Below are 26,918 nucleotides of genomic sequence, written 5' to 3'. Positions count from 1 at the left end.
AAAAATCTAAACATTGTGTTTTAATCTGTGTATACTGTTTAGAGGTGATTTAAGTGGTACTGAGTGTGTGAGATACTGCTCTCCTCAGGCAGGGTGTGTGTGTGTGTGCTTGCTGAGGCGCTGTAATGTGTGTGGTTACAGAAAGTCCCTCTGCTCCACATCCAATTATCCGGAAGATGCCCAGTTAACTCAGCAGAGTATGACTCCATGTTTTGTTTACTACAGCAGACCATATCTCTTCCTATGGTTACATGGACAGATAGTCCCAAATTACTGTCTGGGGCCTTGGCTTAGCTATGTGTATTGCTCAACTTGTGTTGGGTTTTCCACACTTTGTGTCTAGACTGTTGGTCTAAAGCAGGGGTAGCCAACACGGTGCCCGCGGGCACTTAGTCGCCCGCAGGGGCAACGTGAGTCGCCCGCAGGGCATGTTCTAAAAATAGCTTGCAAAGCAAATCCAAAATTTAAAAAATACACAAAACAAAAAAGGAAATGTAATTAAAAGAATCTGCCCTATGCATAAACGAAAACCTCAATCATAGCGAACTATATCTACTTACTACAACTCTATATCTATCTCACACCCCTCCTCCCCCCACCCCACAATGAATATCGACCAATCACTCATTATTGCTTGATTTGCGGGACCAGCGTTGCAGTCGGGAAGAAAAGCAATGTGGAGCGGCAGCTCACCGCTTCATAAGGAGTGTGACCGTGATTTTCCTTCTGGCAGATTCTACACAACACATCAGCCCCATTGAACAGCCTAGTCGTGCCAGCCTATACAGCACATGAGGGGCAGAGTTTTACTCTGTGTGTGTGTTGCAACTTGTGTTGGAACTTGCATATATTTAGTGCAATAAATATGATATAATAATAAATATAATACATAGGCTTCAGAATCCCCCCATTGTAGTTTAAAAAAACTGTAAAAACGAGGGCCCCCAAACAGCATCTTGCATAGGGCCCCCAAAAAGCTATAAACGGCCCTGCGCACACATGGCGTAATTTCCACTGGGGACTGGGGGGACATGTCCCTTCCACTTTTCGAAATCCTGTTTGTGTCCCCCCACTTTACAAATATGTTATTATTTTTTATTTTTTAATGCAAGCCGTCATCGCCACGGAGGAGCACACAGCAATAAAGTAAGAAATCATTCCAGTGTGTACTATAGGACAGCAAACAAAACAAAAAGCAGTTTAAAAGGGGAGTGATTAGTAAAATATGCATAAATAAAAAGAAAGAATGCTAACTAGGTAACATAAGCTAATAATAAACAAGTTTAAATGATTTGTTATTGGTTGTGATCATATTCTAAAGATGTTTGGATTATTGTAAAGTTTACAGCTCCCTTTCATCTGAGTGTTGAGAGCTGTATCCATACATTCATTGTGGGCTCAAAGTGCACCAGATTGATGCTTTTCACTTCAACATTTAAAAATATATATTTCCCGGGGGTGCATGCACACAAAGGTTAAAGGTAAGCATATAATAATGTTAACATTTGCTAAATATATATTCACTGCAAAAAATAAAAAAGAGGAGTAAAAGTAGCCCCCGACTTGTTTTATTTTGTGAAAGTAGCCCTCACCCTAAAAAAGGTTAGTGATAGGCTGTGACTGTGAGCATATACTAATTGACAGTTATTGACATGTTTGGTCTAATACAGGGCTCAACGCTAACTTTTAAAAGTGGTTGCCAGGCTGGCAACCAGGTATCAGCTTTTGGTTGCCAAAACTGAAAATACGGTTGCCATTTTTAGTCACCTTATATTTTAAATAATTAAGATACTATACAATTATACATCAACTTAATAATACAAATGTGTCACAAAAGAATGTTCAAATGCTTTACAATAAGTAATTAACACAATTAGCCTATTTGAAACTTAAGTGGTAGTAAACTTGTCCACCCTCAATTGCTGGTATACAAAATACCAGTAGTGCAGTTGTCATGTTCTTCACAGATCCCCCAAAAATGAATTGAGCAAGTTTCTTGGTCATCCGTTGTCTCCCTTTCAAATGTGGGTTTACTTGACCTTTGTGCAAGGGATGTCCCGATAACCTTTTTTTGCTCCCGATCCGATTCCGATCATTTGATTTTGACAATCTGCCGATACCGATTTTTTTCCGATCTTTATGCAATGCATTCAGAGAAAAAAAAAGTATTCAAGTTGCCCCTTAAGGTTATTTTTTTATTGAAATGACAGTACCCAACTATCCATTCTATCCAACATGGATATAGCTTATTTTTTTCACAGCAGCATTGGATCAGTTTAGTTGTGCAGCATTGTATCAAAACAAAATAAAGCTTATCAGTGGTCTACCACAAAATAACCATGTAAACAAATTGAGTGCAGATAGTGCAGTAACAAAACAAAAATAACTCTACTGGAAAGAGGTAGCTTGACTAGCTTCACAAGTTCACATTCAGTCACAAATAATAAAATAAAAATGTGGCTTAGTGCAGAATTCTAGCCTTAAGACTAACTAGTCATAGTAATGATGCAATGAACAACAGCAGCTTAACATAACATGAATAAACAAAGTATTATATTTCCATTTTACTGGAGTAACACAATTCAATAGTAATCAGCAGCAAACCACTTATTTTTGTTATTCTACAGTATTGTTGTTTTATAGTTATTTGTTAATGTAACCCAATTTGTGTTCTTTGAAATTGAAAAGGATATTGCATTGTGTTTGTTACTTTCGTTGCAGTTGTATTTGTCTTAAGTGTAATTTGTCTTGGCTTCCTATTTGTGGACATGCTTTTATTTTGAAGGAGAGGTAGCGCTGTTGACAGGAAGTTGTTGTTGCTTTGGAAACAACGTGACAGAGATTAACGGAGAAAAGTAATATCTACATATAAAGACGGAGAAAGTAAACGATAACGTTTATGGTTAAGTGTTAGCACCCCCCGAAGAGGCACAAGCTCTTACGTTGATATTGGAGATTTCAATTAATTCAATTTGAAAAAACAACGGGGAAAAAAATGAAAAAACAAACAATCGTATTAGATTGGTCGTGTTGAACGTAGCTCTGTTCTTTCCACCACGCGGAACATCCTTCTTGCAAACATTGCATCTGGCTGTTACACTGCCTTCGGTTTCAATTTTATAATACTTCCAAACTCCTGACATTTGCTCTGTCCCGACCTATGGTCCCGACTCCCGAGAAACCAGCTGAACGTAGCCTCTCGTTAGCTTACTGCTACAATGTCCTCTGTTGCCAGATTTGAGAGAAATAAGCAACCAGATATGAAACAAGCCCAAAAGAAGCAACACATACATGATGTTGTGTAATTTTAAACCAAAACTAAGGCCTCAGGGTGACTTTAAGACGTGAACATGGTCATTTTTGTTTTGTAACATTAAATAAAATAATTTTTTAACGGATTCCCGATCCCCGATCTTTTTCTCCCGATTCCGATCTTTGAAAAATCACGTGATCGGCTCCGATCCCCGATCACGTGATCGGCTCGGGACATCTCTAATTTCTAATGTTAAATACATGAAAACCATTCACAGTTAAGAATTAGATATTCATTATTAATGCTGTAAATTACCTTTAATATGTCTTACTATATTTAAAATGCGTTACCTTTTTATAGAAGTGATTATATTTGTATGCCAATATTTTCCTATGGTAAAGTTTCGTTTTGCACTTTTATTTTGGTAGTAATAAGATCGGGACTCTTATTTTGAAGGAACTTTTACCGGAAGTGAATGCACAACGGAGCAGAATGTACATATTTCGCCTCCCAAGATTTGACACATTTCCTCTTTGCTTTTCGTTCGGGTTCATCTTGCGCTTCATCAGTTGAATCACTTTGAACATTCGTTTGAGATGTTGACGGGTTTTACCCCACAGTCAGACAACTTAATTTGCTTCGCCATTTTTTTGTAAAACAAACACACAACGCACCGCGCACGTGAGTAAACGTGCATCGCTTTCTGGCTCCGTAATCACACCAATGCACGTGCAACTTAAGTATCAGGTTCCGACTGGTCACAACAAATAATTAACATTGATCTATTTTGGGGTGCACATTTTGCTGTTTGCTGTCCTTAGTTCTTTATGTTAAAAACGGGTTGCCAACCAAAGGCCAAGAAGTGGTTGACATTTTTTCTGAATGGTTGCCAATGGCAACCGTTACTGTCTAGCCCTGTAATACAAAGCCTATTCCTATAGTTAATTTAATAACTGCAGACACAATAATTAAAAACAAATGCTTGCCTCTTTACATTACATTACATTTAGCTGACGCTTTTATCCAAAGCGATTTACAGTAAGTACATTCGACCAGGAAGACACAACCTTGAAGAAAACAGAATCATATAAGTACATCAGGTTTCATAGAGCAAAAACATTTCAAGTGCTACTCAACTGGCTTTAGATAAGCCAGTCCTTTATTAGTATATAAGTGCTTTGTTAGTAGTTCTATCGCTCGAAGTGGAGTCGAAAGAGATGAGTTTTCAGTTTGCGCCGGAAGGTGTGTAAGCTTTCTGCTGTCCTGATGTCAATGGGGAGCTCATTCCACCATCTTGGAGCCAGGATAGCAAACCCACGTGTTTTTGCTGATGGGAACTTGGGTCCCCCTCGCAGCGAGGGCGCAGCGAGTCGTTTGGCTGATGCAGAGCGTAGTGCACGCGCTGGGGTGTACGGTTTAACCATGTCCTGGATGTAGGAAGGGCCAGATCCATTCGCAGCATGGTAAGCAAGTACCAGTGTCTTGAAGTGGATTCTAGCAGTTACCGGAAGCCAGTGAAGGGAGCGGAGGAGCGGAGTGGTGTGGGAGAATTTAGGAAGGTTGAAGACCAGACGAGCCGCTGCATTCTGGATGAGCCTCTAAAGTGGAAAACAATGGATTATTGGTATCCGCTCTATAATCCTATTCTAATGATATCGATTAGATTTGGCAGTATCATACCTTCCTGCAATTCATAATCATTCTATGAAATAATGTGACCCTTTGTTGTCAAAGACATCTGGTTGTTTTGATCTGAGTCCACAGTAAGACAGAGCAGGCAGCTAGGCCAAGCTGTAGGCTAAGCTTCTTTTTTGTTTTTTTCCGACCATTTCAGGTTTTGCTTATTGTTTCAGGTTTTAACTGGTTCTATTCTTCTGCAAGTTACTTCTGTTCTGCAATTTTATATTTCCCCCAATTACACTGAAACCTGTCCAAGTGACACAGACCCTGTCTAATTTACATTTTGCCAGTAAATGCAATGGCCCAATGACGTCACTGATCACAAAAATTAAAATTGACCAATCCACGGACTTCCTCACACACACGCACTCAGTGCAGGCAGCTCTGCTGATCTCTCCTCCCGGGCTGCAGGCTGATAACAGACAGTTGGGATCGCGGCGAAATTCTCTCTGCAGACCCATTCTCTCTGCAGACCCATTCTCACAGCGTTTATCAACCTTTTTCTTACTCAATATCAAGCCACACTTATTGTTTTTACTTCGGCTGTGACTTTGTGTGTGCTCAGGGTGAGTTTGGCTGTGTTTCGCTGTGTATCGCTAAACAAGGAAACCACACCTCCACGGAGCTTAGCGCGATTCACAACGTCCCGACCAATCAGAGCACACTGCTCACAGGGAGGGTGGAGGCTGGAGCTATTGGAGAAATTCAGTGAATACACATAGTTTACAGAGATGCTGTTTGAGAAACCAATGTGAGTTTGGAAAATTGCACAATATAAATCTATTCTAGTAGACCTCAACAATGGAATTATGATCAGTGGAAATGGCCATGACATGTGACCTTTAAAGAGAACATAATCGTTTTACTAAAATCCTTTTCTAGACTTTGCTTGAGGAGATGCGTTGAACCACTGCCAACTCTTTTAACAGTCCTTACTCAGTCCTTACATTACATTGCATTTCATTTAGCAGGAATCCTGCAAGTCCATTACCTTCCAATAATCCAAACCATTGTGAATCCTACTGCATTGTCTTCAACTTAACCAAAGCTTTTAAGTGCTACATACAGAAGTGGGAATTTATTTAGAATTTTATGGCCAACGTACAATGGAAACTGGTGGATTTTCATTTTGCAATGGAGGATTTGTAGGATTTCTGCTGTCCTGTCTTCTGTTCTAGTCACAGGGATGGTGAAGTGAGCTGATTGGCTGTTGCAGAGTGAAGTGCACATGCTGGAGTGTATGGTTTAACCATGTCTTGAATAAAGAATCACAATCACAACAGGATAGCACCAGTATCTTGAAGTGGATTAAAGCAGCATTTGATGTAGCAGGGAGCGCTGCTCTGAGATCAGTGGTCGGGAACAATTTCATCTTGGATGTTGGCCTAGACTGCTGTAGTGTTGGAGCCAAGGTTGGGGATGTCAGAGAGAGACTAGAGCGACACACACGTACACAATCCCTGACAGTTGAACCAGCCACATACACACCAGCAGTTCATCTTTTACAGCTTGACCAACATACATGTTTTTGTTTTGGCTGTGCTTGGTGTGAAAGTAGCCATGCCAGTTGAGTGTCTCTATTTATTTATTGAATCGTTTATTTGGCTAGGGACAATGCACAGTAATGAACACTTAAAACATTAAATTGTGTCAAGCGTAACAGTGTCAGATTTAGCTTTGAGCTAATTTCCATCTGCAGTCCCTCACATAAAACATTTAAGAAGTTTACATTTTACAAACATAGCAATGAGTCAGGTCTTAAAGGGCCATACCACGTAGTAAAATACTTCTCTTCCAGTAAGTCCTCTACAGCTGCCTTATTTTTAGAGGTTGCTCAACCTGCTGGACTGGAATCAGTCAACTTGCTTGTCAAACTGCCTTGCACGATCTTAAATGTCTGTTTGCATAGATTATTTACAAATGTTTTTGCTGTTTCTTCACGTACAGCCAAATGTTTATTTTCAGCTGTTTGAAACAGCCAGGACAAAAAAACCCAGAATATAGCAATGCATGATGCTTGGTCAAACATTACAATCATAATTCAGATGACTAAAGTTGCATCCGACTAAAGAGATTCTACGACTGTAGTCTCACTCAGCTTAGCTTGAGAGCATGTCTTAAGTGAAGCTTTTTACTTCATTAATTACATCTAAATTACTTTACTTGTCTTACTTCCACCATGTTTCCTTCCTGTTGGAATGGCAATGGTAAATGCAAACATCTTGTTGCTTTCTATTTTTGGAATAATGTAACTTGCTGTGTAACACACTTTAAACATCACGGGAAAAGGTCCGGTTCCTGTAAATCAAAACCACATCTTATTACTCACAGAGGCATCCATTCATCTTAAGAGCTGAGTCAATCGTTTTTTCTTTTAGCACTACAATATTGAGTCTGGGTTTGCAAGATTTGATCAGTGCGCTGTGAGGCACATTTATCTCGGCACAATAGAAACTAAACAGTGAGCCTTTTTTTGGCTAGACTTTAGACCAATTTGCTATGTGCCAACCATTCCTACACATTCATTTGTGTAGGAAACAACATTTGTTGTTTTGGTTCTAGGCATGTAGTTGGTTTACAAGGTTAAGTTAAAGGGCCCATGTCATGCTTTTCCGGTTACCCATCCGGTCCTTTCCGGTTAACCCTTGTGTGTTATGATGCTTTTTCTGCATGTAAACGGCCTGCAGAGTCACAAACCCTCAAAGTACACCCTGTAGCGAGTACAACTCTAACACAGAAAATACCTGTCTGTGCTGCCCCAGAACGCCTCATTGGAGATTTTTCTATTTCAATTTGTTTTCTTCCGGGAACCAATTGGAGCTCCTTACACACACACACACACACACACACTCTCTCAGCAGCGAAACTGTGACACGCTGGGGGGGGGGTGCGAGTGGAGCCTTGCAGCGGATAACCTGTGGCACATTTACACTGTAGGTGCGGGGGGGGGTGCGGGTGCTAGTGCAGCCCCCTCAGCACCCCCCCTTCCCGCGTCCATGGTGCTCAGGCTGAGTTTCGCAGCCCCCACGCAGCAACCAGAAAACAACACCAGTAATCCAGCTCACACTGTCCGCTAGTGTTCATTTCGTTGACTAAAACTACGACGACATATGTTGGTCAACGACCTTTTTTTCCATGACGAAAACGAGACGATGCCGAGACGGCACCGACGGCAGTAAACAATAACTGTAACAAAATCATCATGCAATATCGTTGACGAAAAGTGACGAGACGAAAAGGTAGTTTACTAAATAAAAAGTATGCCAAAATCTCTCTTTACTTTCGTTGACGAAAAATGAGGAGAAGAAATATTATCAAAGATAACGTTACATCTCTGATAGTCAGTTTTTCTCCCAGCAGTTCCATTTCCGGCGCTGCGGCAGGGCAGCAGCTGTGTGTCTGTGCTGCGCGCGGCGGTAGATTTGAATTACACCGGGCAGCGGCACACTGTGAACTGTCAGGAAGACTCGGCTCTAACTCATGGTCTAACTAACCTTATTTAACAGAAAATGAAATGGCAACAACAGGGCTTGGCAGCAGTGGTCGCACTCGCGTTAACCGAAGACCCCCCCCGTCAGCGCGAGTGATTGATAAATTGTGCACTCGACGGGTAATAATGGATTATGACGGAAATGTTACGATCCTGTCTCAAAATGACTGACAACTGTTACAACCTGCTAAGGGCTGGAACAAATAGGGAGGCCACACAGAGTTAAATGCTAAATATCTGTTTATTTAACAAGTTAACCAAAAACACCTCTGATGAATATAGTGTGCGTAAGAATCAGACTGTCAGTAGTGTGAGCAGTGTGTGGGTGTGTGGAAGGGTGTTGTAGCATGTTGGAGGGTGCATCAAACCTAACACAGGCTGAAGGCTGAGGTTGCTGCAGCATGCCAGGATCTGAGACTGAACCTTGCAGCTGGGCAACCTTTATACCTTCTTGAGGCTCCGCCTCTAGATGGGCGGGCACAAACAGGACGACACTCCCAGCACCTACCAGAGGACAGCAAGGCAGGGAGCACAGCCAGGCAGAAGGGGGGAGGGGTCGTCACACAACGAAAAAGTCTAAAGCCACCACTGCTTGGGAGAAAGAAACGATGTGATATTTGGGCCCATTTTCGCTACAATGAGGCGGAGAACAAAAGCGAATGCATTGTTTCATCAGAAGGGAAGCAATGCGGCCATAACACAGCTGGTGAAAACACCACAAACCTGACCAGATACTCTCTGCAAAGCTTCTTAATCATTCAACCTGTTTTTCATCAAATAAGGACAAGATATAATCTTATTGTGGAATAAGTTTGACTAAAATGACAAATGATTGGTTTTGGCTAGACCAGTTTGACTGAAATGTTCTATATAATCTGATGACTAAAAAAGACTCAACAGTTTTCATTGACAAAAAGTAGACTAAAATAATTAGTTTTCTTTGACTAAAATAAGACTAAAATGATCAGACTTTTAGTCGACTAAAACTTGACTAAATAAAAACAGGATGAAGGTGACTAAATATGACTAAAACTAAAAAGGACATTTAACACAGGACAAAGACTAAAACTAAATTAAAAAGTAGCTGACAAAATGAACACCACTGTCCGCTCCTCGCAGCAGAGAGCCGCGCAACGTCCCGCCTACACGGCACCCAGACCCCACGCTGCATTCTCACCTGTTTGTCCTTACTGGTGTCACTTTCTGGTTGCTAACGCCATGGTAACACATAATCACTGATGTTCCGCTGTAACGGTGGAGAACTTATCAGAACAGAGTGGGTGAGCTGACCAATCAGAGCACAGTGGGCTCATAGGGAGGGGGGGGGGACAGGAGCTCCAACAATCCGTTTAGGACAGAGTGAATACACATACTATACAGAGATGCTGTGAGAAACCAATGTGAGTTAGGAACATTGAACAATGTAAATCTATTCTAGTCGACCTCAACAATGGAATTATGATCAGTAGAAATGGCCATGACATGGGACCTTTAAGATTTGTCTAAAAAAAAAGAGACAAAATGCATTTAGAAAGTCAACTCATCACTGGGGCTTTTTTCGCTTCTTTTGAACTATTATGATTATTGCGGATTATTTTAACTATTTAATTGCTCTTCCGTTTTCTATACAAAATGCTCGACCTGTCATCAAATGAAATGGTTTTATGACTCAGTAATAGATCCTGTGGGGTTTAAACTGTGGAATCCATAGCAAACTATATAAAGGGCTGTTGTAACATCTTAATCAGACTGTATGCACAATGTCAAACTGCCAGGTAATCCGTTTCACTGATAGTAGATGTTGTTTTCATGTTTTTTTGTTTTCATGTTAATATAAGTATTTGGTTGTAGGTAGCAGTGATTGACAGACCATCTGTTTTTGAGTAAGGGGCAGGTCAAATCAATACTTTCTTCTCCCTGCTCCTTACCATCATGGACTATAAAGTGTATATGTTCTGTACGAACCCCAATAAATAAATAGATGCTAGGAACAAATATGTGAAATGGACATTGCTCCGTAGTGTTAGTTTATTGATATTTTGTTAATTTCTGTGTGCTTTTCCTCCCTCCCCCTGTCCTGAGCAGAGGTCCTGGTGGAGTATGAGTACGACGCGCTCCATGATGACGAACTGACCCTGCGACCGGGCGAGATCATCAAGAACGTGCGCTATATAGAAGAGGATGGCTGGATGGAGGGGGACCTCAAGGGGAAGAGGGGCCTCTTCCCTGACAACTTTGTTAAGGTGAGCAAAACACACAGTGTTTCCCACAGATATGAAATATACTTTGGGGGGGGGGCGGTGGAGGTGGAGGTGACGTGCCTTTGTGACGTGCAACAACATGAACCTTTCTGTTGGTCGCTTGTTAGCAGACCCTTCACGCGATGGCAGAGTGAACAGGTACAGGCAGGGCCCATAGTGATAGCCCTATAGTTTAAATCTACTACCCACACATGAACATATGGACATGGGTTACTATTTAAAAAAGATGGTAAATGTATTTAGGAACCTGTCCATGTGATTTGAAGTGGGGGTGGACCTCAAATCCTCTAGGGGGGTCCGGGGGCATGCCCCCCGAGTAAGATTTTTTAAATTTAGTTTGGAGTTAAATGTATCAATCTGCAAAATAAAGAGACTAGATCTATGGGAACACCCATATGAAACAGAACTGTATACATTTCAATAATCATAAAATCATAAGAACATAACCCTAACCAATAACATCCCATATCCAATATGAAAAAACACTGAAACTTGTTTATTTATTTATTTTTGGTTCATTTATAGTTGTGTGTGTCTGGGCTCCTGAATCCACCTCTCCTGTCTCCCTCCTCCTCTCCCCCCTGCTCCTCTCCCTCCTCCTCTCCCCCCTGCTCCTCTCGCTCCTCTCCCCCTCTCCCCCCTGCTCCTCTCCCCCTGCTCCTCTCCCCCTGCTCCTCTCCCCCCTCTCCCCCCCTCTCCCCCTGCTCCTCTCCCCCCTCTCCCTCCTCTCCCCCCTGCTCCTCTCCCCCCTGCTCCTCTCCCCCTGCTCCTCTCCCTCCTCTTCCCCCTGCTCCTCTCCCCCCCTGCTCCTCTCCCTCCTCTCCCCCCTGCTCCTCTCCCCCCTGCTCCTCTCGTCCCCTCTCTCCCCCCCTGCTCCTCTCCCCTCCTCTCCCCTCTCCCCCCTGCTCCTCTCGCTCCTCTCCCCCTCTCCCCCCTGCTCCTCTCCCCCCTGCTCCTCTCGCTCCTCTCCCCCTCTCCCCCTGCTCCTCTTTGAGGCAGCAGCAAAAACTAGTTTTAGCTCTCAACAAGTTTTTAAAGTTTATCTTACCTTTTTTCACCTAGTTAACTTTTCTTTCTTTTTATTCCTGCTTATTTTTACTAATCACTCCCCCCTCAAATGGAAATATGTGTTTACATAAATGGTGACCAAACCGTTTGAGACCCACTGAGAACTTAGACTAAGTTAACTATCTAAACACTCAGAGAGTCCTTAACCTCACCTGAGCTGAGGTTATCCCGAGCTTGACTGACACACAGAGACCAATCAAGGGCTTTGATTTATGATCTGTATGACAGTGGCCATGTCGGCAGGCCACATCATGTAGACAGCCAGTCACCCTGTGTGAGGCAGACCACATCATGTAGACAGCCAGTCACCCTGTGTGAGGCAGACCACATCATGTGGACAGCCAGTCCCCCTGTGTGAGGCAGACCCACATTTGCGCAGCGTTGCATTCACAATTCATAAAAAAAATAAAAAAATCTTCGGACCAGCAGGCCACTTAACAGGCCTGGCCTGGCCATCGGGAAACCCCCTGGTCCTCCGATATAGTTCTATAATATTGTGTGTTTTCATATTGTGTACTCTATGAAACTCTATAGATTGTTATGGTGTATTTAAATACCAGGGTTTTGTCTAAACCATGTAACAGGGGCGCTGCACCCTCTTACTTAAAGGTCCCATCATATGCTTTTCTGGTTATCACCCCGTCCCCTTGTGTTATGAAGGTTTTTCTGCATGTAAACGGTCTGCAGAGTCACAAACCCTCAAAGTACACCCTGTAGCGAGTAAAACTCTAACACAGAAAATACTCAAGGCGTTTAGGACAGAGAGTGAATACACATACTATACAGACATGCTGTCTGAGAAACCAATTTGAGTTTGGAACATTGAACAATGTAAATCTATTTTAGTAGACCTCAACAATGGAATTATGATCTGTAGAAATGGCCAAAACATGGGACCTTTAAGGTAACCAAATTGAAGCTTAAAATTCAATTAATTTCAAATAAAATCACGTGAAAACAGAATCGACAGGATAAGTTGAAAGTAGGGCTGTGCGATTATGGCAAAAATCATAATCACGATTATTTGGGTCAATAATTGATATCACGATTATTTTGACGATTATTCATTGACCATTTATTGAACTTTAAAACAAATAATATTTTACCAATAAACAAGATCAACAAATATGTTGGAGCGCACTTCCAAAACCATACTAAACATATATTAATATGATAAATAAAAATAAATTAGACCAAAATAAATGAAATCAAACATGATGCAGTGCACTGTCACAACCTACTGAAAACTCCTTAACATATAGCCAACATTTTGGTAAAACATATTCAACATATTCCACTCAGTTAAACGTTGAAGGCTGGCCAACCGTCATGGTCCAGAAGTAACAGGAAATAAATGTTGAACTACAATTTAAGACCAAATACAAATGTTTAGGCCACCATGGCAAATGCTGGTAGGGCTGCTCGTGTCATCTCTTAAAGATTGTTCGCTAGAAACAACAGCCTGTTTACATGGTCTGGTTTCAGAGATGAGCGCAGGCAGGTGACAATATTGCCACCTGTACTGAAGACCCTCAGCCACGCCCCGACACAGGGGTGACGCCGGCCAATCACAAAGCTTTGATGCGTTCAAGTGCATTATTCTGGCACAGGAAGATTATGTTACAGGACATTAACGATAAAACAGAATATTGTTGTTCTATTTTTAGACATCTCGCGATCGACTGGTTGGGCACCCCTGGGCTAGACCATAGGTCCGTTGTGGTCGCAAAGTAGTCAGCTGAAGCCACATCTCTCTCAACTTCCCCACGGCATTTGTCATATAGTGCAGGCAGCGCAGACCTGCTGAAATAATACAGAAACGGCATCGCGTAACGCTTGTCCAACGTGTTGACAAGTTGCTTAAAGCCCTGGTTGCTAACAGTGCTAACTGGGCACATATCTTTAGCGATGTGAAATGTAATGGCACCTGTAATATATCTGTGTCTCTGCGAGCTCGTCGCGTCGGCCATTGCTCTGTACAATGCGTCCTGAATCGATGACTGTGATGATGTGGTGGATGAAGTCGAGCGGGCATCTGCTTTTTGTTGTATTACTGCCCGGTCGTATTGCACTTTGTTGTTGTATTTCAGATGATTAAAGAGATGGTTGTGTTAGTGTGTGGTGCCAACACAACCTGGTAACAAATCCTGCACTGTACTTTGTTTTGCTCCACGTCGGACTCCTGAAAGCCAAAGTACTTCCAAATAGTGGAAATAGTTGTACCCTTCTTTTTAACGAGTTGCTGCTCTTGTTCTGACATATTCGCTCGCGCTGAACACTCACAACACATGTCACTCCCACGTGGCCGAGTGGGCTTTTAGGGAGGGGCGAAAGCGCACCCAGCAAAATAATCGTATTTTGTCAATTATGCTGTTTTCATAATCGTCGCAAGCCATAATCGTAATCGCGATTAAAATACGATTAATTGCACAGCCCTAGTTGAAAGTAGTTGAATATACATCATGTAGTATACTACTAGCATTGAGAGCGCCCCAGGATTATTATGCTTTTAGTTTAATACACATTTGTCTCTAAATGTGACTATTCAAGGGTAGAGCTGGCAAGACTACATTTATAAAATGTATTTTATTTGGATATTGCGTAAAATGTCTACAGCTTGCAGGACACCTACACAGTGCATGCACTGTGAAATAAGTGACTAGAGTGCATCTTCTCCCATCTCATTCCTCCTTTCTTTAAACCCTCACTTCCCTCTCATTGCTCTCTTGTTTTTCCCAGTCTGTAATCCTGCGTAGTGAGATAGGTAATCTGCTAAACAGCCTGGCACAGTCACTGAGCTGGGATAGTTAATCCTCTAAAGAGCCTGCTGGCTGATTGAACTTTGCCACCGACTACGTTACTGTCGCCTGAGATGTTGTCCTCTTCCTTTTAAATTGTAGCTGATCGGCTGGGGGGGCATGAATCATGTCTGGGGGGGAGATGGTAAGGAGAGCTTCATTATAGTTACCTAGGAGTAATTGACATGAATGTATTTGTGACCCGCTCTATCGAAATCAGTCGGAAGTCGCAACGGGTCATTTCAAAATAAACGTGGATTTGCGTAAAAAACGAATTTTTCAGGGTTCGGGTGTTTTGTTTGATTTTAAACAAACAAAGTCTTGGCTTTCAGAATATGAAACTTTTATTTCCAAAATCACACGATAAATACATTTTTGAAGCTTGTAAAGGGACGAAGACAGCACTCACTCGCAATCTGCTCTTCCACAGCGCCGCCCCCCCCCCCCGGCTGACATTATGAATGTAAGAGTATAGTAATCATAGATAACACGGCAGGGTCCGTTACAGTTTGTTTTCATCTGATTTCAATTAAACAAAGTCTTGGCTTTCAGAATATTAAACTTGTTTCGGCAAATTCAGAAGATAAATACAACTTTGAAGCTTGTAACGGCATAATTACAAGCGGAGAACGGAGTAACTTGACGTCACAGCAGGCAGAACAACAGCCGGTGTTTCTCGTGAGGGTTTTCCCCGGGAAACAAACACAATACACACACACACACACACACACACACACCACACCACACCACACCACACCACACCACACCACACCACACACACACACTCGCGAGCTTCCCCCAGACCAGTAATCCAAACGAAAATATCTTCCCTCCGTACTACTTTGATCATTTGCTAATAACCAATCAGATCGATGGATTCCAGAGAAGGAAACTTTAAAGGCCTTTTTCTCAAAATGAGGACTCTGTGACAGTCATTATATAATGGGACATCTTTTGCTTAATATTTGGAGTACAAAAACAATCCTGATATCATTAGAAAGCTAGGAATATCCTCTTTCCAGCAGTGTATACAACTCAAAATGTGTCTTCGGGTCAATGCGACTGATTTCGATAGAGCAGGTCACATATTGTTGATGAAGGGTGCTTGAAATAATCTTATTAATCAATGGAAGATGGTTATGAAGAAAGGAATGTGTGTTTGTTTTGTGATTATAGAAGTTGTGTATATATATATATATATCTATCTGTGTAGTGTTTCTGGTTTTTATCTGAAGGTGTGAATATAGAACCATGTTGATGGGACATTCTTAGCCTTTGTAATGTTAAACAATATTTTATAGCTCAGCTCAAAAATGTTATTGATATTTTCAGTTTTTTTTATTCAGGGGTTGATCATGCTTTAAGTGTTAGGACCACAGTTCCCACTTTAAGACTCAACTAAGATAAACGTACATAACAATTATGTTGGATAAGCGAAAAAAAATCTGCCTATAAACACATCCATGTCCTGGTCAATGATTGTCTGTGAATGAACGGCGACATCAAGGCATATAGATTTATTGTAAAGTAGATTACTTTGGGTTATACCGTTTGTTTTTTAATCCTCACGTGCATAATAAGGCTCGTAACATTTTAATTGCAGCGTACTGCTGCTGACTTGATCACAAATAACTTGTATGCGCTACACGCCATTTCTCAATCAAAAAGGTAGAATAAAAAAAACCAGTGTCTTGACAGCTAGTATCATTCCACTTCTAAAGCCTCAGTCACAGCGCTAACCTCTACCTGACTGCTTCCTGCTGTGGCGTTGTCTACCAGAAATATATTGTTACATTAAGTTTGCCTTTGGATAAAGCGCTCAATAATAGAATATTTGATTTAATTCCATTGATACTTATCTTAGATATTTAAGAAGCAAACTCTAGCCTAGCCTCACCTGCTCACCAGGGCTATGAGCGCTGAAAAGAAGAATCCTGACCCTGATGAGGACTTCAGAGCGTTGCTGCGTGCGAGCAAAAATAAACAATTATACTGGTACAGCAAATTCCTGAAAAACTAAGAGGATGAAGCAAGCAAATATTATTATTGTAGCCTATCTTAAAAGCGTTGACATGGCTCAATGCTTAGAGGTATAACTTATATGTGGATAACGGAATACCTTTTTAAAGAGGTCTAATTTTCAGTCTCTACGGTGACATGTCTCCATGCTTTAATGTTCACAAAGCTCTTTATCTTTCTCATACTGCCTGTGCTGCAGCACCTCTTTTCACCCTCTGTCTGAAACCAGAGCCCAGTCTGCTCTGATTGGTTAGCTGGCTGGCTTTGTTGTGATTGGTCGACCGCTTACAGATGTCCTGCCCCTTAGCCTATCACATACAATGTGTTGTAGTGCTATCCAATAGAAGTGCAAGTGTTACATAGTGATGTCATTATGTTACAGAGTTAAATAAAGGAGTCTAATGGAGGCGTTTTAGGCAGACAAACTCCCTCTGGAGGGAACTTTGGGATTGTAATCTTTGTAGAACGTTTACATGCATACAAACCTATAGAGCACACTGCAGGGAAGGGAAATCCCCAAAACCAGCAGACAACTTTAAACACATATTATACAAAAGAACATACACGCATATTTGTTATTTGCTCATATATTATATATAATTATTCATAAGATTGCCCTTCTAATAACAGTGTCCTCTCATTCCCTTTTGTTTCACCCCTTGTTGGTGATAGGAGTCTATTTATATTAGATGAAGTCAATTAAGGTAACATCGCTGAGCCACTAATGGTGATTATACAAACTATAAAACTGATATGTATTTCCCCACAGAGATTGTTCACTCGAAGTACCTAAACACTTTCAAAGACTCACAGCCAGCATCACCTCTTCAGTAACAAACATTACATGAATGTTTGTATTTTTTCTTTAACGATAACGCGTATCAAACATGCTATGGACAATTCCTGTGTGAGCTGACTATACTGGAAGAAGTGATGCCCATATGTTTGTGCAATCTTATTAAAACCCCAGATGTTTCAGCAGAATCCCCCCACACACTGTCTTCTGTGTTGTTAATAACTTCATACAGACACCTGAGAGTAGTGGAAGTACTTCCTCAGTGTTCACATTTATCTTACACTTGTTTCTTTACCGTTTTCCTGCCAGCTGTATCTCTGTGGATCTGCAGTTTGAAACTTAGAACGTTTTTCTTCTGCAATACTCAATTAGTGTTCCTGTTTTCATTGGTCTATGAGCCTTTTACAGCAATGGCTCTGAGAGTAGGACTTCAGTCTTAACTGCTAGCAAGTGTTGTGTGGTGGCTAAGTTCATTAAAAAACAACATATATAGAATTTGTAGAATAAAAAAGTGTGTTTCTTATTTGCCTTTATTATCTAATGTCAAGAGCAAGGCAGTTGTTGAGATAAAGGGAAGGCAAGTTTATTAAAAATAAATAAAATAATTATAACTCTAATAAACGGGTCCTCTCACATTCATGCCAATCAAAATGCTGGTGGGACGCCAGGCAACAATAAAATAGTATCTGACACCCTTGGACATGAACTCTGTGCATGCATCCCATAAGAGTCATGGGTTATGGAAGGGGGCGGAGCTTAAGCAAACAGGTAAAGGCAACACAGAATGACACTGGAATTCTCTGTAGACTTTTTATAACAAATGGTTGTGGAAGTGGGCGGGGCTACAATGTAGGGGGCCGGGATAGCCCAGTAGTTTCAACAGTTTTATTCATACAGTTTAATTAGCAGTAAGCTCATCACAGACTCAAACCCAGTCTGTTCACCTAATATAAACGTGATTTAAAAAAAGAAGCATGTCACAATGACATATTATATAACTGAAGCATGTTAGTTTGCATGTGAGCAGTACTTTAGCATTTTAAATAATTAATGAAAAATAACAACCACTATGTCCTATAAAAGTACTCATTTAACATATACTGTAGGTGCTTCAGTCTTTACCTCACATTTGCTAAAGTGAGTTATTTTCAAAACTGTAGATAACCAAAAATACACTGTATGATAACTATTAGTATAAATACAGGAGTTTACCACAAATGCACTTTTTGATGTCTTTTATACATAAATATGTGTCCCCGGTGTGTCAGGGAACTCACACAGCGTCAGAAAATAAAACCCTCTCTCTTTTCCTCCGTACCCAGCTCTCTAAAAACGGAGACCAGATTTGCGTCCGATATGACGTCATATCGGCTATGCAGACAGACGGCCCTATCAGAAACGTTGCTATCAGAAACAATGCCCGACTGTTTTGGACGTAATATGGTCGGTGCATGTTTACATTAGCATCGCTAACACTCAGAGCTAACCTGTACTGGAGAGCATGTGTGTGAAGAAGCAGGAAATAAAAAGGAACTCACCTTGTGGTATAGCCGGCAAGAGAGAAAGCCTTTGAGCTCCAGACTGTTTCAGAAAGAATCCTTGATAATCCATGATATGGCGTTTCATCACCGCAGTATCTGCCGGTAGAATCATACTACTAAGCTCCGCCCCTCTTTTTTAATCAATTTGTTTGTTTTTTAAAGCTTTATACATATAATCAGCACTTTTGAAACAGGAAGTGAAATATAGGGATATGAGGCATGGCTAGAATGGGTGATCTGTTTGGTATTTTGACCAAAACACAAAAGGTGGGGTGTGTAATTTATTTCAGAAACACTTTTTGTTATATTCCATGGAATGCTCTTAACCTCCCGATAGCAATGAATATATTAAATGCTTTGACAATAAAAAAAAAATTCATCTGTGGAAATAATTTTAGCCGGCCCGGCTAAAATGATTGGATGGCCTACCTGCCTGTCAGCCTTCCATCTGTGCACAAACTTATCTCGTGCCCTCATTGGTCATGTGCGCGTTCGTGTGTGTTGGAGGAGGGGCTCTGTAAGGAAGTCTGAAGGAAGAGGGCGATTTTTTCCAGTTGTGTACTTTGAAATTCTAGCGCACTCTAGCTGGTTTCTCCAAAATTAAATACCCCACCTTTAATAGACATGTTTTTTTTTAATATATTTGTATATATCTGAGACCTATGCTATTGCCTAAAAATAGCATGATAGGTGAACTTTAAGGACTAAAAACATGCAGTTTGGTTATTTGTAGGGATGCACGATAATTATCGGGCCGATAATTATCGGTCCGATATTAGGAATTATGACGTCATCCCGATAAACCCGATACCAGTATTAATAGCCCCGATAATATGCAATATATATTTTGGGTAAAAAAAAAGAAAAAAATACTGCGGTGTGGGTGGATTGGGATGAGGGGCGCTTGTTTTTCACTCGGCTCCTCCCGTTTTGCCAGTACTGTGGTATTAGTGGTTTAGGAGTTCTTCACAAATCCAGCGCTCCCTAACTCATGCCTGGCTGTGACGTAAATGGTGTGCGGCCGTGAAGCCAGGACAGTAAACAAACATGTCGTCGGTGGTATGGGCGTTGGAGCTATGTGCAACTCAAGGCATATGCTCGAACCGGAGCTGCCTGGACGCTGCAATCATGTTGCGCACTATCCGTGCTGAGTGTGCTGACTTTTCGTACAATGTCCCACTGTCTGGCTTCCTGCATAAAGTCAAGTGCTCGGCGCAGTTGTGGCGAAATGTCGCTCCTCTGTTTTCATTTAAACAGCTCCTTATATCCGTTAGCGCAGCTAGCTAGCACCAGATGCTAACAACAAATGCACGTAAGGCCTCTCTCTCGCTCGCTCGGGCCACACATACACACACCCTCCCGGTCCTCCAGATGGCCAGTCGGTGCCTGCCGGTGAGCGTGGAAGTGTGGTCTGCCACAAGCGGGCGGCAGGAGCGGGGCTGTCAGCATCAGCTTGTAGATGGTATGTTAAACTCGATGCGCTCTGAAACTACACATGAAAAAAATACACATGCGTTAATCGCGTTAAAATAATTAGTGGCGTACATTTTTTTTAATTATCGGTCTTGAGAAGCAGGAAGGTATCGGTATCGGTTTCAAAAAACCAATATCGTGCATCCCTAGTTATTTGGAGACATTTCAGTGACCGTTACGTGCAAATGTAGTAATATGTCTTTAGTCTTGTCATAGTCTGCTGATTGTTCAATGTGTACTCTACCTCAGTCTTCCCCAGTGCATGCTGGAACCTGCTAAGTATGAATGGCTATAGACAAATGTACTTATGCACACATAATGTATGTTATTCCTGACTGTATTTAGTGAAGGTGTGATGTGGACTTAGTGCTGCTGTCACGGAGTTTCCCAGGCAGATGTGACTGATTGGATCATTGGGATCATTAGCAGTGGCTACTTTTAGCATGAGTAACTAGTACAATGTTGCACTGAGCCCCTACACCCAAAGCCATTGTTGTGGTCTTTTCCTGTGTCTCTTCAGCTCACCAGAACATACTTCTCACACACTTTTCACTTCTCCTTATGTTATCTGAAACTGATGCATATTGTTTCACATGTTACCTTTCTGTTCCACTTCACAGTCTTGATCAATCCTGCAACTCACTTGATAAAGACACATGCTTAAGATTCTAAATGTAATTTTTTAATAAGAGGCTTTTTAACAAACATTATTTGATCTAGTATGTCCAGGGTTTCCCACACATAGACTATACTTGGGCGGGCCGCCCAGGTATATTAACGGCCGCCCAAGTATATTTCGCGACCCATTTTATTTTATTTTATTGTTTTTTTTATACGTTTTTTTTGTATTTTTTTTTTGTATTCGTCCGTGACCACGACGCCATCTGCGATCGATTAACTTATGGACAATGATCCCTCGCTCCCTTGCTCTGATCTCGCCTCATTAAGTGGCCTGCCTCACACAGGGTGACTGGCTGTCTACATGATGTGGCCTGCCAACATGGCCACTGTCATAGAGATCATAAATCAAAGCCCTTGATTGGTCTCTGTGTGTCATTCAAGCTCGGGATAATCTCAGCTCAGGTGAGGTAAAGGACTCTCTGAGTGTTTAGATAGTTAACTTAGTCTAAGTTCTCAGTGGGTCTCAAACGGTGTGGTCACCATTTATGTAAACACATATTTCCATTTGAGAGGGTAGTGATTGATCTAATGCAGTGCTTCTCAAAGTGTGGTCCGCGGACCACTGGTGGTCCGTGAGCGCCCCCTAGTGGTCCGTGAGTATATTGGTAACATTTCACATTTGAAATTAATTAATTAATTTAAGTTTTCCGCACTCTCGCAGGAATATCTCCGCAATGGAGCGAGCTTAAGTTTCACTTTCAATTGCATGATATAGCCCAGCGCAACACCTTCTTCACACATGTTGCCACTTGTCTGTACCATCTTCAGGCGATTTGTAATCTGTTCTAAAAAAACGATGTGTTTTTGGATATTTGTGGAGTTAGGTGGTCCGCGAGTGTTTTTTCATTGGTTAAGTGGTCCTTGGTATGAAAAAGTTTAAGAAACACTGATCTAATGGATAGTGGAACACCACCTCTAGTGTGCCCTTGAGTGCCATCTTTACGCAAAATGATTATACAAAATGAAAACTTTGTTTTTTTTTTGCGCACCCCCCCCCCCCGCCCGCTGCCACCACCCGCCCAAGTATATTTCAGATCTGTGGGAAACACTGATGTCTAATGTCACCTTTACCACTATCACCTATTGTGTCTGACAGATCTTATTCTACACGTGTTGTTTTTTAAATGTATATTTAAATAGATGTTTTGTATGGTAATGCGTTTCTGAAGAAATTGTGATTAAACCACGGCTACAACAGCGTGCATGAATTTAGCTTTGTTTGCAACAAAGTCGTCTGCAAAATAACACAATATCCAATTTCTTCATTTCAATGTTTTAAATAATTTGATCGGAGTAACTTTCCTTTTGATGTATTGTAGGGCGTCCTAATCTTAAACATAGCATTGTTAAATATGATAATAATATTATTTCCTGGTACTGATTGATCAGGAGTTTGAGTAGTAAATGCATCTATATTTAAAATCGAGTTAAGAATGAAAATAAAAAAATACTGATTTTATTTTTTTTGACATCTTATAGTTTGAATGATAACTATAGTATGATAGTAACAACTAATTATGCTGCATTTAATGTTCATTTAGCAACTTTTTTGAAACAAATGTTAAGCCTCTTTTCTGAAACTATCAATCTATCCTGAAATAAAGATATTAGTGCGGGTAACTGATAATCTTTAAAGGAAAATCTGGTTCCTCTGCCTCTTCATAGTGCTCCTTATGGCATTTAAAATATTCTCTGGGCCTGAAAGAACACAGCCAATCAGAAACAAGTCTGTGGTGCCATGTCAATCACTGCCTGGGAACTCCGACCAAACTGTCAAACTAGGCAGGGCTGACTAATATAAATCCAATCGTTGCAGTGTCTGTGTTTTTTCCTCAAATACTGAAAAAGTATTCTTTAGTGTATGTTAAGCTTTAAAGTGAGTAAGGCTGACTCCTCCTGGTCAGTTGGTCTATTATGTTGTCGTTATGCTCGAGTTCAAACAAATTGCTATTGATCAGGCCATAAAAATGAAAGTGGCTATTCAGTTGATTTAAATCCCAGTTCAACACATGGTTAGGGAGGAATCAGCTCTGTCAACACTGATACAATCTTCTGCACCTGTCTGTCTGTACTGCCTGTGCTTTCACCTGTCCTTTTTGTCTTGATATGTTATATGTATGTTTGTTTTATTATTTTTTTATCAACATTTCCAGTACTATATGTTGCATGTTTTTATTGATTGTATTAACTTGTTATTTTAAATGAAATGTGTCTCAATAGGGTGACTTATCAAATCTGTCCGGGGACTACAGATGAAAAATAGCCTCTCTATTTACAGATTAATGTACCTGTACCTGTGAAATAATAAAAAATCAAATCCATTATTTCCGGCGGCCTGAGGTGTGCGATTGGGTGTGAGTGAGTGTGTGAGAAAGAGCTGCATCATTTCGGTTCGGTACGTACCTTGGTTTTTAGGTCACGGTTCGGTTCGGTACGTTTTCGGTACAGCAGAACAAATGATCACAAAACACAACATATTTTTTGTTTTTTTTAAATTATTATTAAACTGTGAATAATGTATTCACTCAAATAAATACAAAATATAATAAAATAAACATTAAGGTGCAACATTTCGATGAACTGAAATAATCTGTATTTGAACTTTACTGTACGTACTCACAAAACATAAACTATTAGTTTTGGGTTTTTAATTATTATTAAACTGTGAATATTCACTCAAATAAATACATAATAAAATAAACATTAAGGTGCAGCATTTCGATGAACTGAAATAATCTGTATTTGAACTGTACTGTACTAGTACCTAAGCAGCCAGTTTGACATTAGGACTTGCTTGTCATTGTATTTTCATGTTTTTTAAAGAAAAATGAACTTGTCCACTTTGCTTGCCGAAAGGGCAGATCTGCTGGCACTAACAATGTCTCCTGCTGTGGAGAACACCCTCTCTAGGGACAGAGGTAGCAGACACAGCCAGGTAGCGCTTTGCTAACATGGCAACATAAGGATATGTGGTGTTTGTAATAGCTTTGGCTCGGTCTGAACTCTCTGCGAGTGGTGGAGGCTTAAATGCTAGTGGGAGTTGGGTTTTCTCTGTCTTTTTTCTTTTGGTACCGGTGATATTCACGTTCGGGTGATGCCTTTTCAAATGAGTGTGCAAGTTTGATGTATTGCCAGCCGCGTAACCAATTTTAGTTGAAAAATGCCGACAAACAGCTTTGGTTCGGTCCACCTGTCTTTGTCCGTCATCCTTGAACGTAACTGCGAAACCAAAATGTTCCCAAACCGGAGACTTCAATGATGCTGGAGGATGTTCAAGCTCAACTTTATCTGCGTTCACCGTTTCGACAGTTCCTGAAATTACTGACTACATTTGAACGCATCCCTCTGACCAGCTCTCATAGTATGCGTCTCGTCCAATGAAATGACTTGCTCGCTCTATGACGCGTTGAACACAATGTGAGCAAATTACTCTGAATGCTGCGACGCAGCACCTGAGATTACTTCCAAGAAGTTGTTCACGTTCTCAATCTTTTTACGTTTAAAGTTATATTCGTTCGGTACACACGTGTACCGAACCGAAGGGCCCGTACTGAATAATCTTGGTACGGGTACGTATACCGTTACACCCCTAATGTCTCTTGATTAATTCTGAACAATTATGGTCATATAATGCACAAAGTTGGCGGTTTTCTAGTCGGGTTCCATTCAGATCTTCATTAGGGTATATTGAAGCGAGTTGGGTGCTGCAGATTAGCTCCAACGAGTCAGATATGTTGCGGATATGAACTGTGGCCGCAGCGCATTGCTACTACACTACTTGAAATCTATAAAGAGAGACTTGGCCTTTTATAATTTGGAATTGAAAAACGCACGACAGTCTTTCTTCTCTGACATCATTACCAAAAACAAAAACAAGGCACGTGCCTTGTTTGCTACCGTCGACAGACTAACTAACCCCCCAGTGTCAGTAGCCTCTGAATTTCTATCCACCAGGGCATGCAATGATTTTGCCTCCTTCTTCACTGACAACATTCAGAACATCAGACAAGCAGTCAGTGCCTCTGCATCAGGTACAGCAAATGTGTTGTCCCTGTGTCCACTTAACATCAATTCAGACATCATGACACAATTCCATCAGATTAATGATAAAAACCTAGAGGACATTATACAACTTCTGAAATCCTCCTCCTGCTGCCTTGATATTATTCCAACAGAATTTTTCAAAGATGTTTTTCGTCGCATGGCCTCAGATCTACTTCATATAGTAAACAAATCTCTTCACTCAGGTATTTTTCCACAGGCCCTGAAAACTGCAGTCATTAAACCGCTCTTAAAAAAGAATAATCTAGATGCTTCAGTAATGAACAATTACAGGCCCATACAGATGTAGCACTCCAGATCAGACTCACATGGGTGTGTCCCAGTCAAAAGCCCAGCGGATCCCAGTGGCTGGGGGTGTTGCCAAATTGCTAGAGGGCGTTGCCCAATTTCCCCATTTGTTCAATTACAGGATTTAACCATGAGATGGCGCTTCATTCACAAAATACACAAAGACAACTGGGTGTTGATGAACTTAGTCTGTTTGCAATGTTTGTAGCTCTGCAGTTGTGTTTGCTGAATACTGTAGCATTTAATCACTTATTTGTTACTGTATGGTTTTCACAAGCTACTATAATGAAAAAACATCAATATTTTAGATCAAATAAAGTATATAGTTTGCTTTATGCAGTATATTTATTTTAATATTGTTGGGGTGTTTTTACACAGTACAGTAGATTGAAGTAAATCAACTTATACATTAAGATAAGATAAGATGGACCTTTATTAATCCCGTGGGGAAATTCAGTAGTTCAAACAGCAACAGAGTGAGAGTGAAAAACAGGACGGCACAGATTCACACAGATTAATAAAATCAAAAATAAGATGAGCGATAAAAATAATAATAATGAGAAACTATGAAATAAGAAATGAATAAAACTAAAATGTAATTATCATATCATATATTATAATGTATTGTATTATTAAGTAATATCATACATTAACCCCATTATAGCAGATGCCACATTGAATGGATGAACACATTTATGCATCAATAATTACAACAGAGTATTTCTAAATACAAGTTGTAAAAATACTTATATGTATTTAATATTAACCCTTTGGAGTCGACCGTCACGCCGGCGTGATCAGATCACATGACCTGTTCAAGCCGGTGCCGCATAAAAACAACAGTCCGGACAACATTGCCGTGTGTTTCTGTCGAAAGTACTGGCTTGAAACTATATCCCAGTCTTTGTTTCATGCAAAAAGACCCAGTAAACACGGAGATACGATGATATAAAGTTAATACATTTCAAAAGTATGAAAAATGGAAGCACATATTTGAATATCTTCGCCGTATTTGATCATTTTACGAAACGGAAAATACTGGAAACTGTAGATCCTGCTCAACAGGATGTATATGTGTATTTCTGTCGAAAGTACTGGCTTGAAACTATATGCCAGTCTTTGTTTCATGCAAAAAGACCCAATAAACACGGACATACGATGATATAAAGTTAATACAGATATATTTCAGAAGTATGAATAATGGAAGCACATATTTTAATATCTTCGCCGTATTTGATAATTTTACGAAACGGAAAATACTGGAAACTGTAGATTCTGCTCAACAGGATGTATTTACCAGGGAGGGGGTGAGGTAATCAGGTAAACGGAGTGATACGAAACGAGACGAAAAGAGACGAAGAGGGACGGCGGGAACCGAAGAGAGACGGCGGGAAATGGAGAGAGACGAAGATATACGAAGACAGGCGGCGGGAGACGAAGAGAGACGGCGGGAGACTGCGATTGAAGTAAAGTGACAGACAAACATTGAGAATTTAGATATAGTTAGA

General features: G+C 40.8%; 1 protein-coding gene across 3 annotated transcripts in view; it reads left to right on the top strand.

The window, feature by feature from the left end:
- cd2ap (CD2-associated protein) overlaps positions 1–26,918 on the top strand; it is a 120,384-nt gene that overhangs the window by 13,506 nt on the left and 79,960 nt on the right. For 2 of the 3 annotated variants that reach the window (XM_034195679.1, XM_034195678.1), the window contains exon 2: positions 10,509–10,666. In XM_034195679.1, coding sequence (XP_034051570.1) covers positions 10,509–10,666 — 158 coding nt within the window. Of the gene's footprint in view, positions 1–3,764; positions 3,935–10,508; positions 10,667–26,918 lie in introns of those variants that run through there. The other variant, XM_034195680.1, reaches the window with a different exon arrangement.

Source organism: Gymnodraco acuticeps, unplaced genomic scaffold (assembly GCF_902827175.1).
Source record: "Gymnodraco acuticeps unplaced genomic scaffold, fGymAcu1.1, whole genome shotgun sequence".
NCBI classification, from domain to species: Eukaryota; Metazoa; Chordata; class Actinopteri; order Perciformes; family Bathydraconidae; genus Gymnodraco; species Gymnodraco acuticeps.
The sequence above is the reverse complement of the archived record's forward strand: the minus strand, read 5'-3'. Positions and strand labels throughout refer to the sequence as shown.